Raw genomic sequence first — 16,647 nt, forward strand, 5'->3', positions numbered from 1 at the left:
GAGTCCTCAAATGTGGACTGAAGGCTACACAGTCACATTGACAAGGTTAATTCTCCTCTGCTAAAAAGACCTGAAAACCAAACCTCATTACAGAAAACCAGCCATTGACATAATGTGGGAATCTACTTTAGCACTCCTATTCCCAAATGGTATTTTTTGAGTATCATGATAGATGAGGGAGAAATGAGGCAAAGGTTTACTTTAATTGCCAGCTATCACAAGCAAGTACTAGATTTGCTACAGTCTGGCCCACAGAAGTGGAAGTCCATTGACATTTGCCTAGATACACTCCCACAGCTCTGGAACATGCACAGCCTTGAGAAACTTTCACCTCTGATATATGTAAACAGTCACATTTTCAGACAGCTACAAATTCTTCACTTTTATATTCAACTACTTCATATCCTATCAACTCAGAAATTTCACCAGGGCAACTACTACAGCAAAGGTATGGCTGTTAACTGATGAAATTAAGAGGTAGGTGTCAGGTAATGGGAAGCAAAGATTAATTCCCTGTGGCTTTGATTCAAAGGAAAGCAGCTGTGAGTGGTTCAGGCTGGTATTATTTCCTCTCACTACTGTGGGGAAATTTCCTCTCACTAATACTGTGTGGTTGATTCTTGTGCAGAGTACTCTGACTGCTCTAAGCTGTGTAAGCGGAATTTGCCAATGCAACACTACATTTACAGCATGTTTGTCCTCATTTATCAGCCTGTAAAGTGGTAAAGTCATTACAGTTTCTGGACTCTTCCTTTGCAGAAAGAGTCTTGGCATTTGGACTCTCTCCAAACTATATGAAGAACTCTTTCTCCACTCTCTTCTATTTCTCACCATCCTCCTTGGAAAACCCACTGCCAGTTAGAGGAGACATTGAGTAGGCTTTTGCTGAGCATCTGCTACCACGTTTCCTCATTACATTCTGAAATTGTACTTTCTAGGATTCACTGAAGACACAGCACATATGACTTGTCAAGTTAAACATCCTTCCTGTGCAGTAACAGCACACTTTAAACCCCCTGCCCTGCAACTTAAATGAACATAAAAGGATGTATACACACCCCACACACAGTTAAAATAGATTACTAACCATGCCTAAGAACTAAATGCTGCTGGTAGCTCTTCTAGTTGCAAGCAGTACTGCATTTTCTGGAGATACAGAAAGTTCTGTATAGAAAACTCTGAGCAAGCTGCTTTTCCAATGCACAGTTCTGCCTCACCATCTGAGACCTGAGGAACCTCTATTTTTTAGTCTTACATTGATATTTTCAGACCAGTGGCAGTGTCTCTCCTTGAAATCTGCAGGCTTGTCCTATTATCAAAAGTTTAAAAGTGCCTTTCATGCTACTTGAGTAGAATTCCCCCTCAAAATGCTTTGATGCAAATTTTGCCCTCAGAGAAAAAGCCAGGGAAGATATTGTCCCTGCTCTGAAGTCATCCAATATCTTGCTTTAACAAGCTGTCTCTTGGAGATGGATATTCACAGTCCTGCTGGCCTAGGGAATGAAGTAGATTTTTTTTTCACGTGTCAGAGCAAAGCACAATGATTAATACAAGCAGACTGAGCCAGGTTCTTTCTTTCAGATAAATAAGCTTAAATGACAATTCAAAAAGTGCAGAAATGCTTCTCCAAAAACGCAAAATGGCCAGAAACTAAAAATGGCATTTCTGGCATTTCTCAAGACTACTCTATTTCACCAACTTCCCAAGTGAGGAATCCACAAAAAGTAAAAGCAGTTCATAAGGTAAATCCATCAGCTGGATGAGAGCTCCTTACCCCCACAAACGACACTGTATGTGCCCAGCACCATTACTTACAGATTCCTGCATGGGGTGACTGAGAGGTTTGTCGAGAGCTGCCATGCTGCTCGGCATGTCTGGGGGATGTGACAGCTGTGGCCCATGCATGAAGTCATTCATAGATGTGCCACCGGGATTCCCATGTGGGAAGTCAAAATTGCCATGACCTTGGTAACTGTTGCCTGAAAGAGAAACAGATGTGATTTGTTTCCAAGGTTGATTTCTCCAAGTATCTGGCAGGAGCTGTGCGATGTGACACTTCCTCCCTGCGCAGCACAAGGAGCTGTGACACTGAATGTGACAATGCTGTGCCCCCACTGAGCGAGTGGGGACAGGGCACTTGGCTTCCCAACACTGGCTGCTGCAATAATTCATTTATGTGCTGGAACTAATTGAAAACTGCTGACATTTTGAAAAACTACTGCCAAGTCACCACATAAACTTAACCATGCCGAGAAGTAAACAGGATATTAAATTCTATGGGATATTTGTATCTGGAAGCATCTCAGTGTAACTGAGACTGACTGCCCAAGTACCACATTATTTATAGGACACCTGGGTTATTCATGCCTGTGCTTCTACACACTCAGTAAGACTGTAGCATTGCTTCAGCTTCTGATGAAAGTAATTGACAGAAGTGAATCTGGAAGATGCCAAAGTACCAGTTCATAGCACAGCATCTACTCTACCCCCTCATAAAAGGCATAGAAGAGGTGTTCATATCTAATTGGGGCTCCCACAAAACATACAAAATTCACTTGACTGACTAGATTTACACACACATCTTGAAGCAGGCCTGGAGTCCCCTGCTGCTCTGCAGGACAAGCACTGTATGACCATTGTCCATATGGATCCAGCCCACCTCAGCCCAGGGATCTTCATCTGAATTCTAAGGCAAGCAGGTATCCCAGTACAGGGTTTCATATTTTTTGTCAAGATTCCTCTCTTAACACTTCCAACTCAGATATCAGCTCTAGTGGCTTATTTGCTATGAATAGCAAAAGGATGAACTAAAACCATTCACCTACTTCATACAAGCAACTGAACTGGATGATACTGTGCTCTGAAATAACAGAACAGCTTTGGAGCTTGCACAGAGAGCCTGCAGTTTGTCAGCTGAAGTACAGCAGTTTTAAATATTCAACTCAAGAAGGGAGTTTGACAAACTGAAGTAGTTGCATCATTTGCTCCTTAGCACAGCTTCACAAGCAGAAGTTTAATCTTGAAGGAATAGTAGTCATTAGCCATGTAAGAGTACTTCTCAAAGACGTCAGGACTTTGATCTATCATGTAAATACTGCAGAGCCTTACTAATTCTCATTTTGTTAATCTGCAAACTGGAGGAGTCTCACAGAACATAGCTGGTCTTGCCTTGCATCAGGAATAATTAATTAGCAAGCAGCTGGAATGTGGTCTTGTAGTACTGAATATTTGTTATGTTTGCAAATTAAACTTCGGTATGCTTTCCATTAAAACCAAATAAACAAACATAAACCACAGTAGTAATACTACTACTACTACATTGCTCTAAAGAACTGGTAATCAGAGGACATTATGCAATTGCAATCACCAAGTTTCAGTGCACATATTGATGGAGAATAAAGATAAAAGGCAGCATGCCCAGGGAGTTTCAGCCATGCAGCAGCAAGCCCCTCTCTGCAGCAAGAGTAGTGCCACGTGCTGAGGGAGAGATCTGTCAGACATTGAGGATAATGTGTGCAGGGTGCTGACATCCCCACTGCAGGGCAAATAGGAGAGCATGGGTTTCCCCTGCCAGTGGTGACTCAGGGTTCCAAGGAGCAGCGACTGCCTCTGCTGCAGGACCCATAGGGAAAGCAGCAAAATAACAGTCTAGGCAGCAATGCTCACACAAAGCCTAAACCCTGCACGTGACGTGGCTATCCTGTCTGCTCCTGAGTATGCACTGGAAATACGGTGAAGAATAGACAGCTCTGTTCTCAGGCTCTGACTGCACTTCACTCCTACTAAATGAGGGAAAAAAAATGTGATTCAGTGCTCTTGGCTTTGTTATAGTAATCATTCATCTGTTTGAAAACCTTATAAGTTTTTATCATCTGTCATCAGTTTTGCAGTCACTGGAGCAAATTAACCGTATTTTGCACGCAATCTATATTTTTCTTCAACGCCTGCAAAAAGCACATGTATCACCTTGTAATCAATTTGGGGATTCTGATAGTGTGAACAGTTGGTCTTTTCCCAGAGCTGAACTGACTCATATCATGTTACTTGCAAAAGAAACAGTCTCTGGTTTCATGTTTTCAGAATTGTCACTGTAATTGAGTTATTCACAACATACCAGTAATTTGAAAACCTATCTCCGCTGCCTGTATTTAGTTCCATGTTCCTCAATCTGGTAGCACATGGACAGAAGAACTCAAAAGTAATTTTCTAATGCAAAGGTGTTTGCAAAGCAGCTAAAAGCTCTTTGAGAGTCGTCGCTTTTCTGCTGGCCTATGGAATGTCACTCACCTGGCCACAACTAAACCTAGTGGCCCAGGTAGCAGGGTCAATGGGTCAGGTTTTCTACTTATGTAGTACTAGATGTTTTCACTTGAGAGTGGAACAGAAGGAAAATGCACAGGAAAAAATGCAGAAATAGGTCTATTGTGGCAGGCCATGAATGTAGAAGGTAACATACAATGTTTCTTCATTCAGGGAGGGCTGCATGACTACAAATATGACAAGCACCAAATACTTAAAATATTAAATAACTAAATACTACAATATATTACTAGAACATAATACTTACTAAAACATACACTCTAATGAACAGATGAATCTTAACTGAAAAGACTTATGCAGAATTGCAGCCATATAATTTGCTGTCCTCATGCATCAGTCTGAGAAGATTCACCGACACATCTGAATCACAAGGCTGACTGAACCACTGGGTGCTAGAGTGAGCAGCTGGGTGCACAAAGCCACAGGACTAACCTTGGTTACCATATTCAGTGGAGTTGTTGCCTCCTGGAGGAGGGGGTAGGGATGGGTAAGGTGATGGGCCAGGACCCAAAGCTGCAATCATCTCCATTACATTTGGCATGATCATCTGGCTTGGACTCATGGTCTTAAATCTTTTTGAGGGAATGCCATCTGGGTCATCTTTGATGTGAATATCTGACTTTATAGGGACCGGCCTCCAGCTGCAAGTTGGATCAATGGTAACTTCTTCAAACTCTGAGCTGTAAAATAATGTGAAAATTTAGCACATCGGTTGAATTTTTTTAAAACCAATTCTGCTGAAGTTTCCATAAGAATCTGCATGGTAACCAATGTTCTGAAATGCTCTGGTGTAATACAACATTAAGATCTTTTACTCCTCAAGAGTGTTCTGAAAGCAAATTTTAAAAAGGCAACCATGAGAGCACATTTCTGTATTTATCCACACAATGAAATCAAAACATACTGATGTGGCTTGCCACCTCTGAATCAGAGGGACTGCTTGTAAATACAAGAAACTGTTTGATCCTCCATTCTGGCTTTTCCCTCCTTTAGTGGTGAGGCTGCCATGAAGAGATAACCGAAACAGTATCTACAAAGTAGATGGAAACTGATTCACTCTATCACCTGCTCCACCAAGGCACCATGCAATAGAATATTCAAGTTCAATCACCAAGATCTATTTTGGTGTGACTGCCTCAGTACTCATTACCATATCTCCCAGTTGCTTAGTCTTGGATATCAGGAAGGAGATCACTTACTTTTGAATAGCGTTCAGAATACCCCACATATACTGGTCAACCTCCAAGCCCTCCAAGAGAGCAGTTTTACTAAAAAGTAAAAAAAAAAACAAAAAACAAACTTCATGTTAGAATACTGCTTGGGAAAGAATGATTTGGAGCAGTTTTAGTTCTACATTACCAGGATATTTACATCAAACAGATGAGATAAAGATACATCTACTTCTGTGTGTCCGCAAGCTGTTCACATTCTTTAAGTAATTTTTGTTAGTGAAATACATTGCAAATTTAAAGTATTTTCAAACATAGCGGATCTTTTTTGTGAACATCAGTTAGTGCTATTTTTTTTTAATTAGATCCTTCTCTTTTTTTGAACTCCACAGTACTATGGCTTCAAAGCAACTACGTATTACAGCTATTCTACTTGAGATTGGCACAGATGGGGACAGAACAAAACAAAACCGGAAATGATTTAGCTATGTAGGCACTTAGATCTGAATGCAGGTGCTCATGCTCAGAGACACAGGACAAAAATTTAGCCTAGATGCATGAATATATGAATTAAGAAAGCAAGATATCCAACTGTTGTGATATTTTTAGCCAAACGTAGAAGACAGAAAAGATTTGGGCAGCTTGGAGAAAGCACTTTTGTGTTAGGACACAGATAACCATGGACAGTAATGGAAACAAGCTCATCTCCAGCCTGCCATGCCTGCAGAACAGCCAGAATGGGCAATCCCCACTGTTGTTTGTACCTAACACTGGCTGGCAGAGCAAGGACCCAACTGGAGGCTTGTGCAGACCCAGGGCCAGCTGTTACAGCCACAGCTGCTGGAGCTCTGAGCCCTGGCTCCTCAGCTGAAGCTGGAACATGCTCCCAACCCTGTGCACAGGAGGTTACAGACACTGAACTGGCCTGCAGTCATTCTGCTGTTTTTTCTGCCCAGTTAAACACAAGGATGGACAGTCTGTAACCACTTTCAAGTTTTTCTTCCTTTTCTTCTGCAGTACGCTAACTCTTTGGTCAAAACATTGGCTTGAAATTATGCCAAGGTATCCATCCCTCTTTTTCTCTGAGCAACAATTCCAGCTCTTGCTCCTTGGAAATTTTTTACTTTTTTAAAAATTAGCCTTATTCTGGATTGAAGATATCTACCATATCAATGTAAATATTTGAGCCTCTTTTGAACCCTACACAACATCAACATTGATGATTTCTAATGAAATCTTGTGGGAAAATATCTCGTTATATGCTTTTAAATTTCTAATAATCCAGGGTGGTAAAATATAGCAGGAATTCTCACTGGACTTTATGCTCTTTAAGTAAATGTGATATATAACTTTATTTCCTAGAACTTCTTTCTTCTCCCCCTCATGATCTTAAATACGATCTGAATTTGGTCAAAGTGTGTACAACTGCATTTCATGTAGTATGGTTGCACTTACTTGCATACTGGACACCGCCAAGTTCCTCTTTCACAGTTCAGTTGCAAGTAAGATTCCAGATCAAAGCACTAGGTATCAGAAAAAAACAAAAAAGGAAAAAAAAACCAAACCAGACAAAATAAAAGGAAACAAAAGGAAAATTTTTTATTAAATGAAGCAGTAAGACAAAAATAAAACTGACATGAAAAAAGCCTCCTAGCACTGAAAACTAAACCAAAGAGCTTACTTTTCCCCTCTACATTAAACATATATGCAGTTAACTATTGAGGCAGATGTAAATGCCATGTATTTGGTGCTCTGATGCGATAATCAAGCTGAAGGTACTGTAACAACACATGGCTGAGGGAGCCCTGCCAGGAACTGGCACCTACTCACTTGCACATGCTTGCAATCGTGCCCCCTCGCCGGGAGCTGGATCCGCCGGAATGTGATCGGACACTTCAGAGACACTTTAATAGCAGTCTGCTCTACTCCATCTTCCCCGTTTAGTGTTGCATTGCCAGAGGAAGCTGCTACGCTGCTGAAGTTCCTCTTGACTGTTTAGGAAGAAGGTGGGTATAGATGTGAGAAATCACAAGTGTATTTTAAGTTCTAACACAGAAATCTGAAATTTCTTCAACATTTAAGAACATTTAAGAAATGACTTCAACATTTAAGTGACAATTGAATGAACAATATACCAACACAGGTGTCTTCTGTGTAATTTAGAACATTCTCCTGAACAGAAAAACCATCACACACACATATCTGCTACATTCTTAATCAAATTAAGTGTCATACAAGCACCAAAAGCAGCCCCAGATAAATAATTAATCTTTCTTTATTGGTGAGTCAAAAACAAATATGAGGGGAAAGCCAGAGAGATTCTCCTGGAGTAGAACAGTCCTCTCTAGAAACTAAGCTTGTGTCCTCAAAACTTTGTTACTTCCACCCAAATAGCCATTAACATTTCAGGATACCAGGGATTCATCTACTCAGACCATGTTCTGCAAATTCCTTAAGCACAGCTGAAGGTTATCAATAAACAAGTAAATCTGGTGTAGAGATAGCTTATCACAACTGAACATAGGCATTCTGGAAAGTCATCACCCACGCAAAATGCAAACTCACTCTTAGTGATACAGTGCTCTGCTGGGAGGAGGCGTTTCTTTAGTAGACCTTGAAGTACGGAGCGAACCGATGGCCGGTGCACCAACTGCAACACGAACAAGTGTGACTGCAAGGAAACACATTTTGTTAGGAAGAGAACCAAACACACTTGTTAAACACACTCCCAAACTGAGCTGCACTCTTCCCTTGGACACTTGGTTTCTGTGAGAGCCTGAGGCTTAAACATAAAAGCTGGTTCTGCTCTGCTGAGCACACACGGTCCCTTAGGGATATTCTGCACACTGTGCAGTTGCTCCACATTTAATGTATAAAAGGGCTTTAAAAAAAGCAAGGATTTTCTGCATTTTCTCCCTCCTTAATATTCAGTATATGTACAGCTGACATATTAATCCCTGACATCAGGGTTTATTTTTAAAACCCTAGACTGTCTGAAACAGTCTAGCCTACCTGCCTGCCCTCAGACTTTGTTGGAAGTTGCAAAAACAATTTGCAACTGATGTGCCTGGAATCAGCTGAATTTTCTTACCCAACACGGAGCTCGTTGTGGATTCACAGGATGCTGCCCCCTGCTCTTACCCACCAGATAAATGGCATTATGCAGAGAAACATCCGTGTGAAGTAAAGCAAAATGGGTGGATGGCTTCTTGTCAAAGTGCCTCACACTGTGACCTTGTGAGAGCTAGCAGCTTGCTTTATTGTCAGCAACAAGAGAACAGTCAGAAGCTCAGACTGGATTTGCAGAATGATCTGCATTAAAAATACTGAGGGTACCTAACCCGTGGAAAAGGCAAAAGGGGAAAGCTGATGGCTGAATGCACCTTTGAATATTAATTTTTCATCTGAAAAGCTATTTGAAAAATCATCAGCACCAACGATTATAATGTCGATGTTTTCATGACAAACCAAAGACTGTTTAATACACTGTGTAAATGAAATTAGTACCATCAACAGTCTTCATCACAATAATCTACTTCTACCTCAACAGACTTCAGCCACCTTGTTACACAAGCACACATGAGAAGGCAAGAGATAAAACTCCATTTCTCCCCTAGACCATGGACCTTGTCAGAGACATTGGAAGGACATCACTACATTCTGCAACAATTAAGCAGCAAATTTTCCACATTAGCACTCTGACTGTGTCAACATCATTAAGCAAAACCTTACCAGAAAAAGGCATGGAAAAAAATGAGAGTAAGGCTCTTTCAGCTAAGGCAACATTTGCAAACCGCTCTAAATAGCAGACTCAGCATCAGCAGCTGCAGCCGTGAGCTCGCTGTACTTACGCAACAACACGCTGTGACTGTAATCTGAATCGTGTTTCTCCCTGGCTGGCAGACGTGCTTTAGGTGCAGAGGTTTATGAGATGTCTTGTTGTCACCACGTTCGATGGTAAGTGGGGTTGCATTAACGCTGACCTGGACTGAAGCTGGCCAGTTTGTGTTCATTTGTCTGTCTTCATGGTGATAGCACTTAAACTGCAATTCCAAGTCAGACCTGACAACAACAACACACAACATCCAATAAGTCTTCCTTTAACTTTGCTTTCACACTGCAGAGGGAGGCGGTTTTTATGCTAGGAACATTTTTCTTGATCAATCATATTATTTTTCCTGAATTATTGCCATTAAGGATATAACATACTTCCTTCATAAAAGCCCTGAACGGAAGCAAGTAATGATGAATTAATGATGCAAGCATGCCCCAAAGTTATTAATATTTTATGCTTATTAAGGACTTTTCAAGGAAACATCTCAAACTTCTTTGCAAACCCAGACCATGGAGTGTTCCTGCACAAAGAAGAATGTCACATGAGGTAGGTCCTTCCTATGTTAGGAGTTAAGAATGAGAAAGCAATATGCTGCAGTGGGCTGTGCTGGAAGTCTGGATTCTTCACTACCTCAGAGCACTTAAAGCAGCATTTGAATGAATGAATGCCTGTCAGACAAAATACAAGTACAGCTAATCCCACCTCAGAACAAGTAAATCAACTAAGATAAAATGACTCCTATATCTCACCTCCCATGAAAATCAGCTTCTGTGATTCTAAATTAACATGGCTGTGGACTAAATTTATCCAATTTAGACCTTCTTTCAGGGCATGAATTTCTCCCACCTCCCCTATAATAACTTCCATTCACTATTTAGCTCCTCAGAAATTAGTTCCGTAACACCTTCAAAAAATGAAAAGGCTGAGATTAAGTTAATCAAAAATTAAGTGGGTAGAGACTATGACTTTAGTTTCATAAATGTATGTTAACCTTGTGTTAGGAATGAGTAATTTCAAGAAGAAATTTAAAAGAACACAGAAAACTGAAATGAAATGTCAGAATTCTGCTGTTCATGACAGCAAAAGACAGCTCAAAGTTTATTGTTCAAACTTTAAAATCTACGTTCCTGATAAATCTATGTTGTCTGAAAGAAGTTATCTTTGTAAGATCCAAGAGGAGCAGCTCATTCAGGAGATAACTGCCATTTTCCTTGCAAAGACTTCAATCTGACTAAACATCATTTTTTCTGGATTTCATAACATCAAGCTTTAGCAGTGGACACAAACATGGGGTTTTTTAAAAAAGAAAGTTATAGAATACAAATTACTTGACCTTTCAACATAATCTATCTACATGAAGTCTTTTCAGGCTTTTTTTTTCAATTATTTTATTAGCTGTTTTCTGAAAGCTCACTCTGCAAGTTCTACTCAGTTTCTCACCTCAGGAGAGCACAGCACAGCGATCCAAACCTGGAGGGACGCAAGGCTTGGTACCTCTGATATAAAACCCAAGCAGACGAGGTGAGCAGGCCTGCTGAGTGTCACGGTGGTGACAGACCTCAGGAGAGCCTCATGTTCTCAGCACACAGTGTCTCCACATGGGACTTTATTAATAACACAGCAGTGTGAAGACTGAAGCAGCTTCAAGGAGACATTTTCCCTGCCTTCAACCTTTCTGTTTCTCGTAACCATGAAAAGTTCCCATGGGGAGAAAAATACTTGCATTGCTATTCATTATGTGTGTACACGTGAGAGGTTTTGCCGAATATTTTAACTGGCAGAAAAATACTGAGAATTGGCTCAGTTCCACCATTCTCTATAAAAACCAAAATCCATCCACACATGTGACTAATTCATTTTTCTGGCATCCATCCAGCCCTGAGTTAAATGTGAAATGACTTCATTACAGGACTATCCGTTCTCCCCACTATTAACAGGCTTTTCAAAACAGCAAACCTGAGCACAGTTTACCTATGAGTCTTCATTAAAATAAGTTTAAATAAAGGCTATGTGTTTGCTGAGCGAAGGAGGAAAGAAAGAACAGATATTAAGAAACAGCCTCATGCCTCAGTGCAGCACTATAAATCTACTGAATGAGCCAGCACAATCCCCAGTAGTGATTACTTATTAATAAGAACTGGCAAGTAACTGCCAAAACTCCCTCTGCTGCGAGTACTCCACGATAATGAAATGCAAGTAAGCAATAACTGACCTCAAAGTTAGGTGTTAATTATTGGATGTGGTCTGCCTGCAATCTCCCTCCCTCCCAACCCCCAGGCTCCCTCAGGGCACAGGGGCACTGTGGTAGCAAGGACTCCTGCATCAAGCCTCATCTTTAGAGCCAGAGTCCGTCCTGGGCTGGGGAAGTGAGTGCATCTCTCTGCCTGCCTCACACTCTCCACACCAGGAAAACACAAGATCCAAAGGAATCCAGTGAATGGGAAGATCCTCACAGGAAAAGAAAACCTAAAGCTACACCAGTAAACACTCTCCATGTAAGATCCCAAGCAACTAACCAGCCTCCATAGTGCACAGAGAAAGGCTCAGACAATGCAATGTTTATCTTGACTCAGCCAGGATAAACACAGAGACTTTCTGAGAAAAACCAAACCAAGAGACAAAATTATTCTGTAGTGTTTGAAAATATAGAAATTTAAAAAAAAATTAAGGCTCTGATTGTCATAAGGCCTTTCCATGAACATGGTGCAATCAAAACATACCCTGGAATCAGTTATACAGATCTACATTAAATACAGGAAAGTACCACCACAGAAAAATATTCCTCTGTGCTGGAAATACGAATTCACTGTAAGTGAAAACCCGAAGCCTTTGTATGAGGAAAGCTATGCTCAAACATTTCTGAGCTGTGCTTACTTGTGGAGTGAGAGAACAGGGGAATTAGGAAGTTAGCTTCTGAAGTTTGGAGGATTTAAGCACTTGTCTTTCCAAATGATTTCACCAAGCCTCTAAATCGGGTCCTTACTCTTAGTGGGTTATTCTTCACTATCCAGTAACTCCGCACTATTTATTTTAAACATTTACAGCCCTGCAGAGCTACTCTTGCATTTAACATTTCAGAGGTCATAAAGCACCTGGACTTCAGATTCCAAGATGGAAGTTTGCAGTGGTGTGGGTGTGGGTCAGGGAAAACCCCACTCTTGTTCCACCCAGAGCAGAAAGGATGCAATGGTTGCAGTGGTATTTCAGACACTGCATGCTATGAGCTATCAGCAAGGACATGCAATACATATTGTGAAGCATTTTAGAGCGTGTTGTCTCTGGAAAATGACAAGGTGAAGAGTACTTGTGAGCTGACAGGACATTCTTCCTATCCAGGCTACAATTTTTGAAGTGAAATTCCTGGCAAATCTAATTGCAGTGCCTCTGGCCCGCCACTCCTCCCTCATGGGATGCAAGCCCCACTTGCAGCAAGGCTGAGCTTACCTCCACATCAGTGTCTGGTGCACAGTTGGCCGTAGGTGAAAGACGTGGTTACTGACTGCCAGGTTGTGCTCCAGCCGGAAGGGCTCCAGGACAACCCCATCCCTCACAGGGAACGTCAGGCGCAGCTCATCGTTGTGGTTGGCTGGGATCGAAGAGGGAGAGAAAGCGTGAACTTTCCCTTTAGCATCTGCAGTGCAATAATAATGTGTATATTTATACAGAATAGTAACAAATGGCACAGTGATCTGCTACTGGCTCTAACTTAGCAGGCTCACACACACAAAAGAATACAATCAAAAGTAACTCTGGTGTCTATCTGATACAAGTGATGAGGCTCAAACTGATAGCAAGGGCACAGCAGTCTTCTATTGTCACACACTTGACATGAGGGCCATAGCATTCCAGCCACCAACAGAAACCATGCATGGCAAGATTTCCTGGTTTTTATTACAGGATAGGTTCTGTGTCCAAGCTCACTCTGTTGGCAGAAGACTGAAAACAAATCTCTTAATAATGTCAAACTGTGATAATGTTTGTTTCCTCTGCTTTGAACAGGGATCAACATTACCCAATTAGTTTCAACAGTTTCATCAGCTGAAACTATGTGATGACCAAAGACACTGGTATTCAATTACTATCTGAGCCCATAAAATGAGATTTTGAGGTAACTTACAGCTGATCTATGAAGTCCAAATGGCTTTAAATCCTGTGTTCTTGCCCAAATAATATTGCAGCCCATGTTCTACTTGATTTTTCAGCTATCCTGAACTCCAAACAGAGCTGCAAAGTGCTAATGCAGCAGCAGTTATTTTACAGAAAACATAAGGTTCTCCCAGCTCCCTAGTAAATGATAGCTCCTATTGTTCATCAGTCACTTCAAAACCTCAAACATCTCATGCTAGTATCCAGTCAGAGAGATCTTGTTATTCCTGCCCCGTTCCCCAGCCAAGTGTAGCTGTGACGTTGAGTGGCTTTGAAAGGAACATATATCAATTTCTGGCACAGTACTGAATATTCCTAAGAAGCCTGTATGGATCACAATAGAGACACTGCTATAAATATTCACATTTTATCCTACTCTGCAGTGTTGTTCAATGAATGGCTTTGCCCTTGAACAAAACAGACCAAATGGAAGTTCATACAATAAACAAGCCTACAAAGCACACACAACATAACCCAAAATCAAGTGTTTTCTCCTCAGGAAGCATATCAAAGGAATAATTCTGGAGTAAAATCCTTACAAGTTTAACCTGAAAGAACTTTTCTGATATTTTATTTTAGAGGAGCATAGCAGTCTTTCTCTATTCTGTCCACTGGCTCAAGTGAACCTACACTGTGCATGCCACCTAATACAACTTAACAACTCCAGCCTCTCCCAGAGCAGCAATCAGAGCTACTTTCCAGACTCTGAAATGTATGTGGCTGAGAACAGAGGAACAATAAATGACTGTGGGGGCATTCTGTTTGCTACTCACTTGGAGGCGGTGGTAAAGCATTGATATTTGGTTTAATGTCAGGTGGGAATGGTGGTTTGACATCCTGGTTAGGTGACAGGTATGGAGGAATATTGCTCCCTGGTGTCATGGGTGGCGTGGGGTTTCCTGGAACAGGTGAATGAGGGTAATTTGCCACAGGTACAGGCCTTGATGGCTAGAAAATAAACAACATCACATTGTTATTCCAGTCTTGAAATAAGAACAGTAAGCCTTAAGAACAGCACTGTTATCAAATACCAAAGACAACAGACAAGGGAGGGAGGCCCCTCTGTTTCTGGAGAAGTAACCACAGGGTGTCCCATGAGGCCCTCAGGGAAGAGGCACACTAGGAGAGCAAAGCAGGAACTGAAACCCGTCAGCTTAACTCAGGCAATGACCAGATACAAGCAAGGCTGCTAAAAGGTTTACTGTGTTCCTCTGAATGCTCTCTTTCCAAAACCAACCAGCTATTTGTTTGTTTTTCCACTGCACCACAGCCCACCCAGCCCTTTGTATCTCTCTGCCTTCCTCCCAAAATAGCCCCAGTGCACAGAAGCCTCCACAAAAAACAAAATCCAAAGACACGCAATTAGCCACAGTCCATGTCCTTTTTACTTCCATCTGTCCTTTCTTCCACCCTTGTTCAACTCCTCTACTCAGAATTAAAGCTCTGGGGGTCAGGGGATGTTTTTTATTCTGTGCACCTACAATTTGATTCTGTTCCTGGTTTGCTGCTGGCTGAGATGAACTGATAGAAAAAAGGACAGATAAGTATGAATAGTAACTACGCATTAAAACACCTTTGGTTTTGTTTCTTATAATTAAGGCGGTGGGTGCAGTCAATGGAATAAACCAATAAACCTGATATGAAGGAAGCAGACATTAAACAAAACTGCAACTGTGTGGCTTGTGTACCATGAGCAGAATCACAGGAGAGTGTCAGAAGACAAAAAAATCTTTGCAGACAGCCCAAACACTGTGACTTCATATCTGAATCTGTATCTAAATGCTGCTCTGCTAGCCTAAGATACTTCAGAGTACATGAGAAGAGGGATGCCTTCTCAAATCTTAAACATTCAAGTTTCCAGCCATCTCTGGTTTTTATCTTTGACACACACAGTTACTATCTGCACAATCACTACAATTCAAAGGTTCAGGTTTTGTCTGTGGAATTTTCCCCCTAACCAGGATAATCTGCCTTTTTAACAAGATCTCTTTTTTCCTAACTGTTTCCAGAGCAGTCCATATTTGAATACAATATAGGGGATCAAGTGTAAAGAAACAAATTCCCTGTCAGAAGTATCTGGTAAATAAAAAACTTAAACCCCATCTAAAATAAATGTACATAAAATGTATTTAAAAATCTGTCACTTAAAAACTTGACAGAGATCTTCTGCAGTTACTTTAGCATAAGTGACTGCACTAGAATTATTATATAGAGGATCTGTCTGTTCCTCATGTTCTTCCTGACAGTGAACTGCAAAAGCTGCCATGATCCAACAGACATTCCTTTGGGTACCACAGTGAACTGTGTAGTTGCACTACTACTCCAGAACAGATGCTCTACAGAAAAGGGTTTTGCTTCCCTGTTTTTTTAATGGTGTTTTCTGTGTGAATCGCACCAAACAATTCCAACTCAACAGCAATGTGCAACTTAGATTCTTTCAACCTACATTCAAATTCAGAATGTAGTCCAGACACTTCAACAGCTAATGCTTTAAGCAGGTCAGAAGATCAATGGTCCTCCCCATTTTTATACTCACTGGAGTACCTGTGGGCAATAGATCACTTTTGTGTGCATTTCTAAGGTGGAAAACCTCATCAGGCCCTCAGTACAATCTCAGCTTGGAGAACACAAAGTGCTCAAGATGTAACCATAAACAGGTTTTAGGCACCATTTTAACAACTCTAGTTCTTGCCCAAAACAAGCAGCACAGAGGGAAAAGACTGAGAAAAAAAGAAGAGTAGGTTGGAAAAACTCACAGAAACTTCATTTCAAAGATGAAACCTACAGCTGGAGCACCTTTTAAGTTTGGCCTGGCTTAATCCAACAGTGACCACTGTAGGTCCAAAACTGGAATGCTGCAATGTGGAACTTGTTTATTACTAATTTCCATAGTTGCATTCTTGCAGGGGACCATGAATAGGTGAAAATAGTCCACCTGAATCCCATTAGGTACTTCTTTTTACAAGCTATATTTAAAGCAAACCAAACATTTTCTTGTAAAAGCCTCTAATGAGCTGCAGCAACATTCAATTTTCTTTATGAACTGCTCTGAAGTTGCAATGCAACTTGGCTGAGTCTGTGACACCCAAAACACTAGTGAAAATTCAATGATTTTTTTCTCTGTGTCCTTTAACTACATAAAAGCAGTATCTATGAAACCATTAACGTGACTTCATT

General features: G+C 41.0%; 1 protein-coding gene across 9 annotated transcripts in view; it reads right to left on the reverse strand.

Annotated features, from left to right (window-relative positions):
* ZMIZ1 (zinc finger MIZ-type containing 1) overlaps nt 1-16,647 on the reverse strand; it is a 341,983-nt gene that overhangs the window by 12,360 nt on the left and 312,976 nt on the right. For 7 of the 9 annotated variants that reach the window (XM_058840875.1, XM_058840879.1, XM_058840874.1 and 4 more), the window contains 9 exons: nt 14,244-14,418; nt 12,769-12,955; nt 9,341-9,551; nt 8,055-8,160; nt 7,320-7,480; nt 6,945-7,012; nt 5,520-5,588; nt 4,753-5,000; nt 1,816-1,979 (listed from right to left, as the gene is read on the reverse strand). In XM_058840875.1, coding sequence (XP_058696858.1) covers nt 1,816-1,979; nt 4,753-5,000; nt 5,520-5,588; nt 6,945-7,012; nt 7,320-7,480; nt 8,055-8,160; nt 9,341-9,551; nt 12,769-12,955; nt 14,244-14,418 — 1,389 coding nt within the window. The remainder of the gene's footprint in view (nt 1-1,815; nt 1,980-4,752; nt 5,001-5,519; nt 5,589-6,944; nt 7,013-7,319; nt 7,481-8,054; nt 8,161-9,340; nt 9,552-12,768; nt 12,956-14,243; nt 14,419-16,647) is intronic. The other 2 variants (XM_058840882.1, XM_058840880.1) reach the window with 1 other exon arrangement.

The sequence above is a fragment of the Poecile atricapillus genome, chromosome 6, assembly GCF_030490865.1.
Source record: "Poecile atricapillus isolate bPoeAtr1 chromosome 6, bPoeAtr1.hap1, whole genome shotgun sequence".
In the NCBI taxonomy this organism is placed as follows: Eukaryota; Metazoa; Chordata; class Aves; order Passeriformes; family Paridae; genus Poecile; species Poecile atricapillus.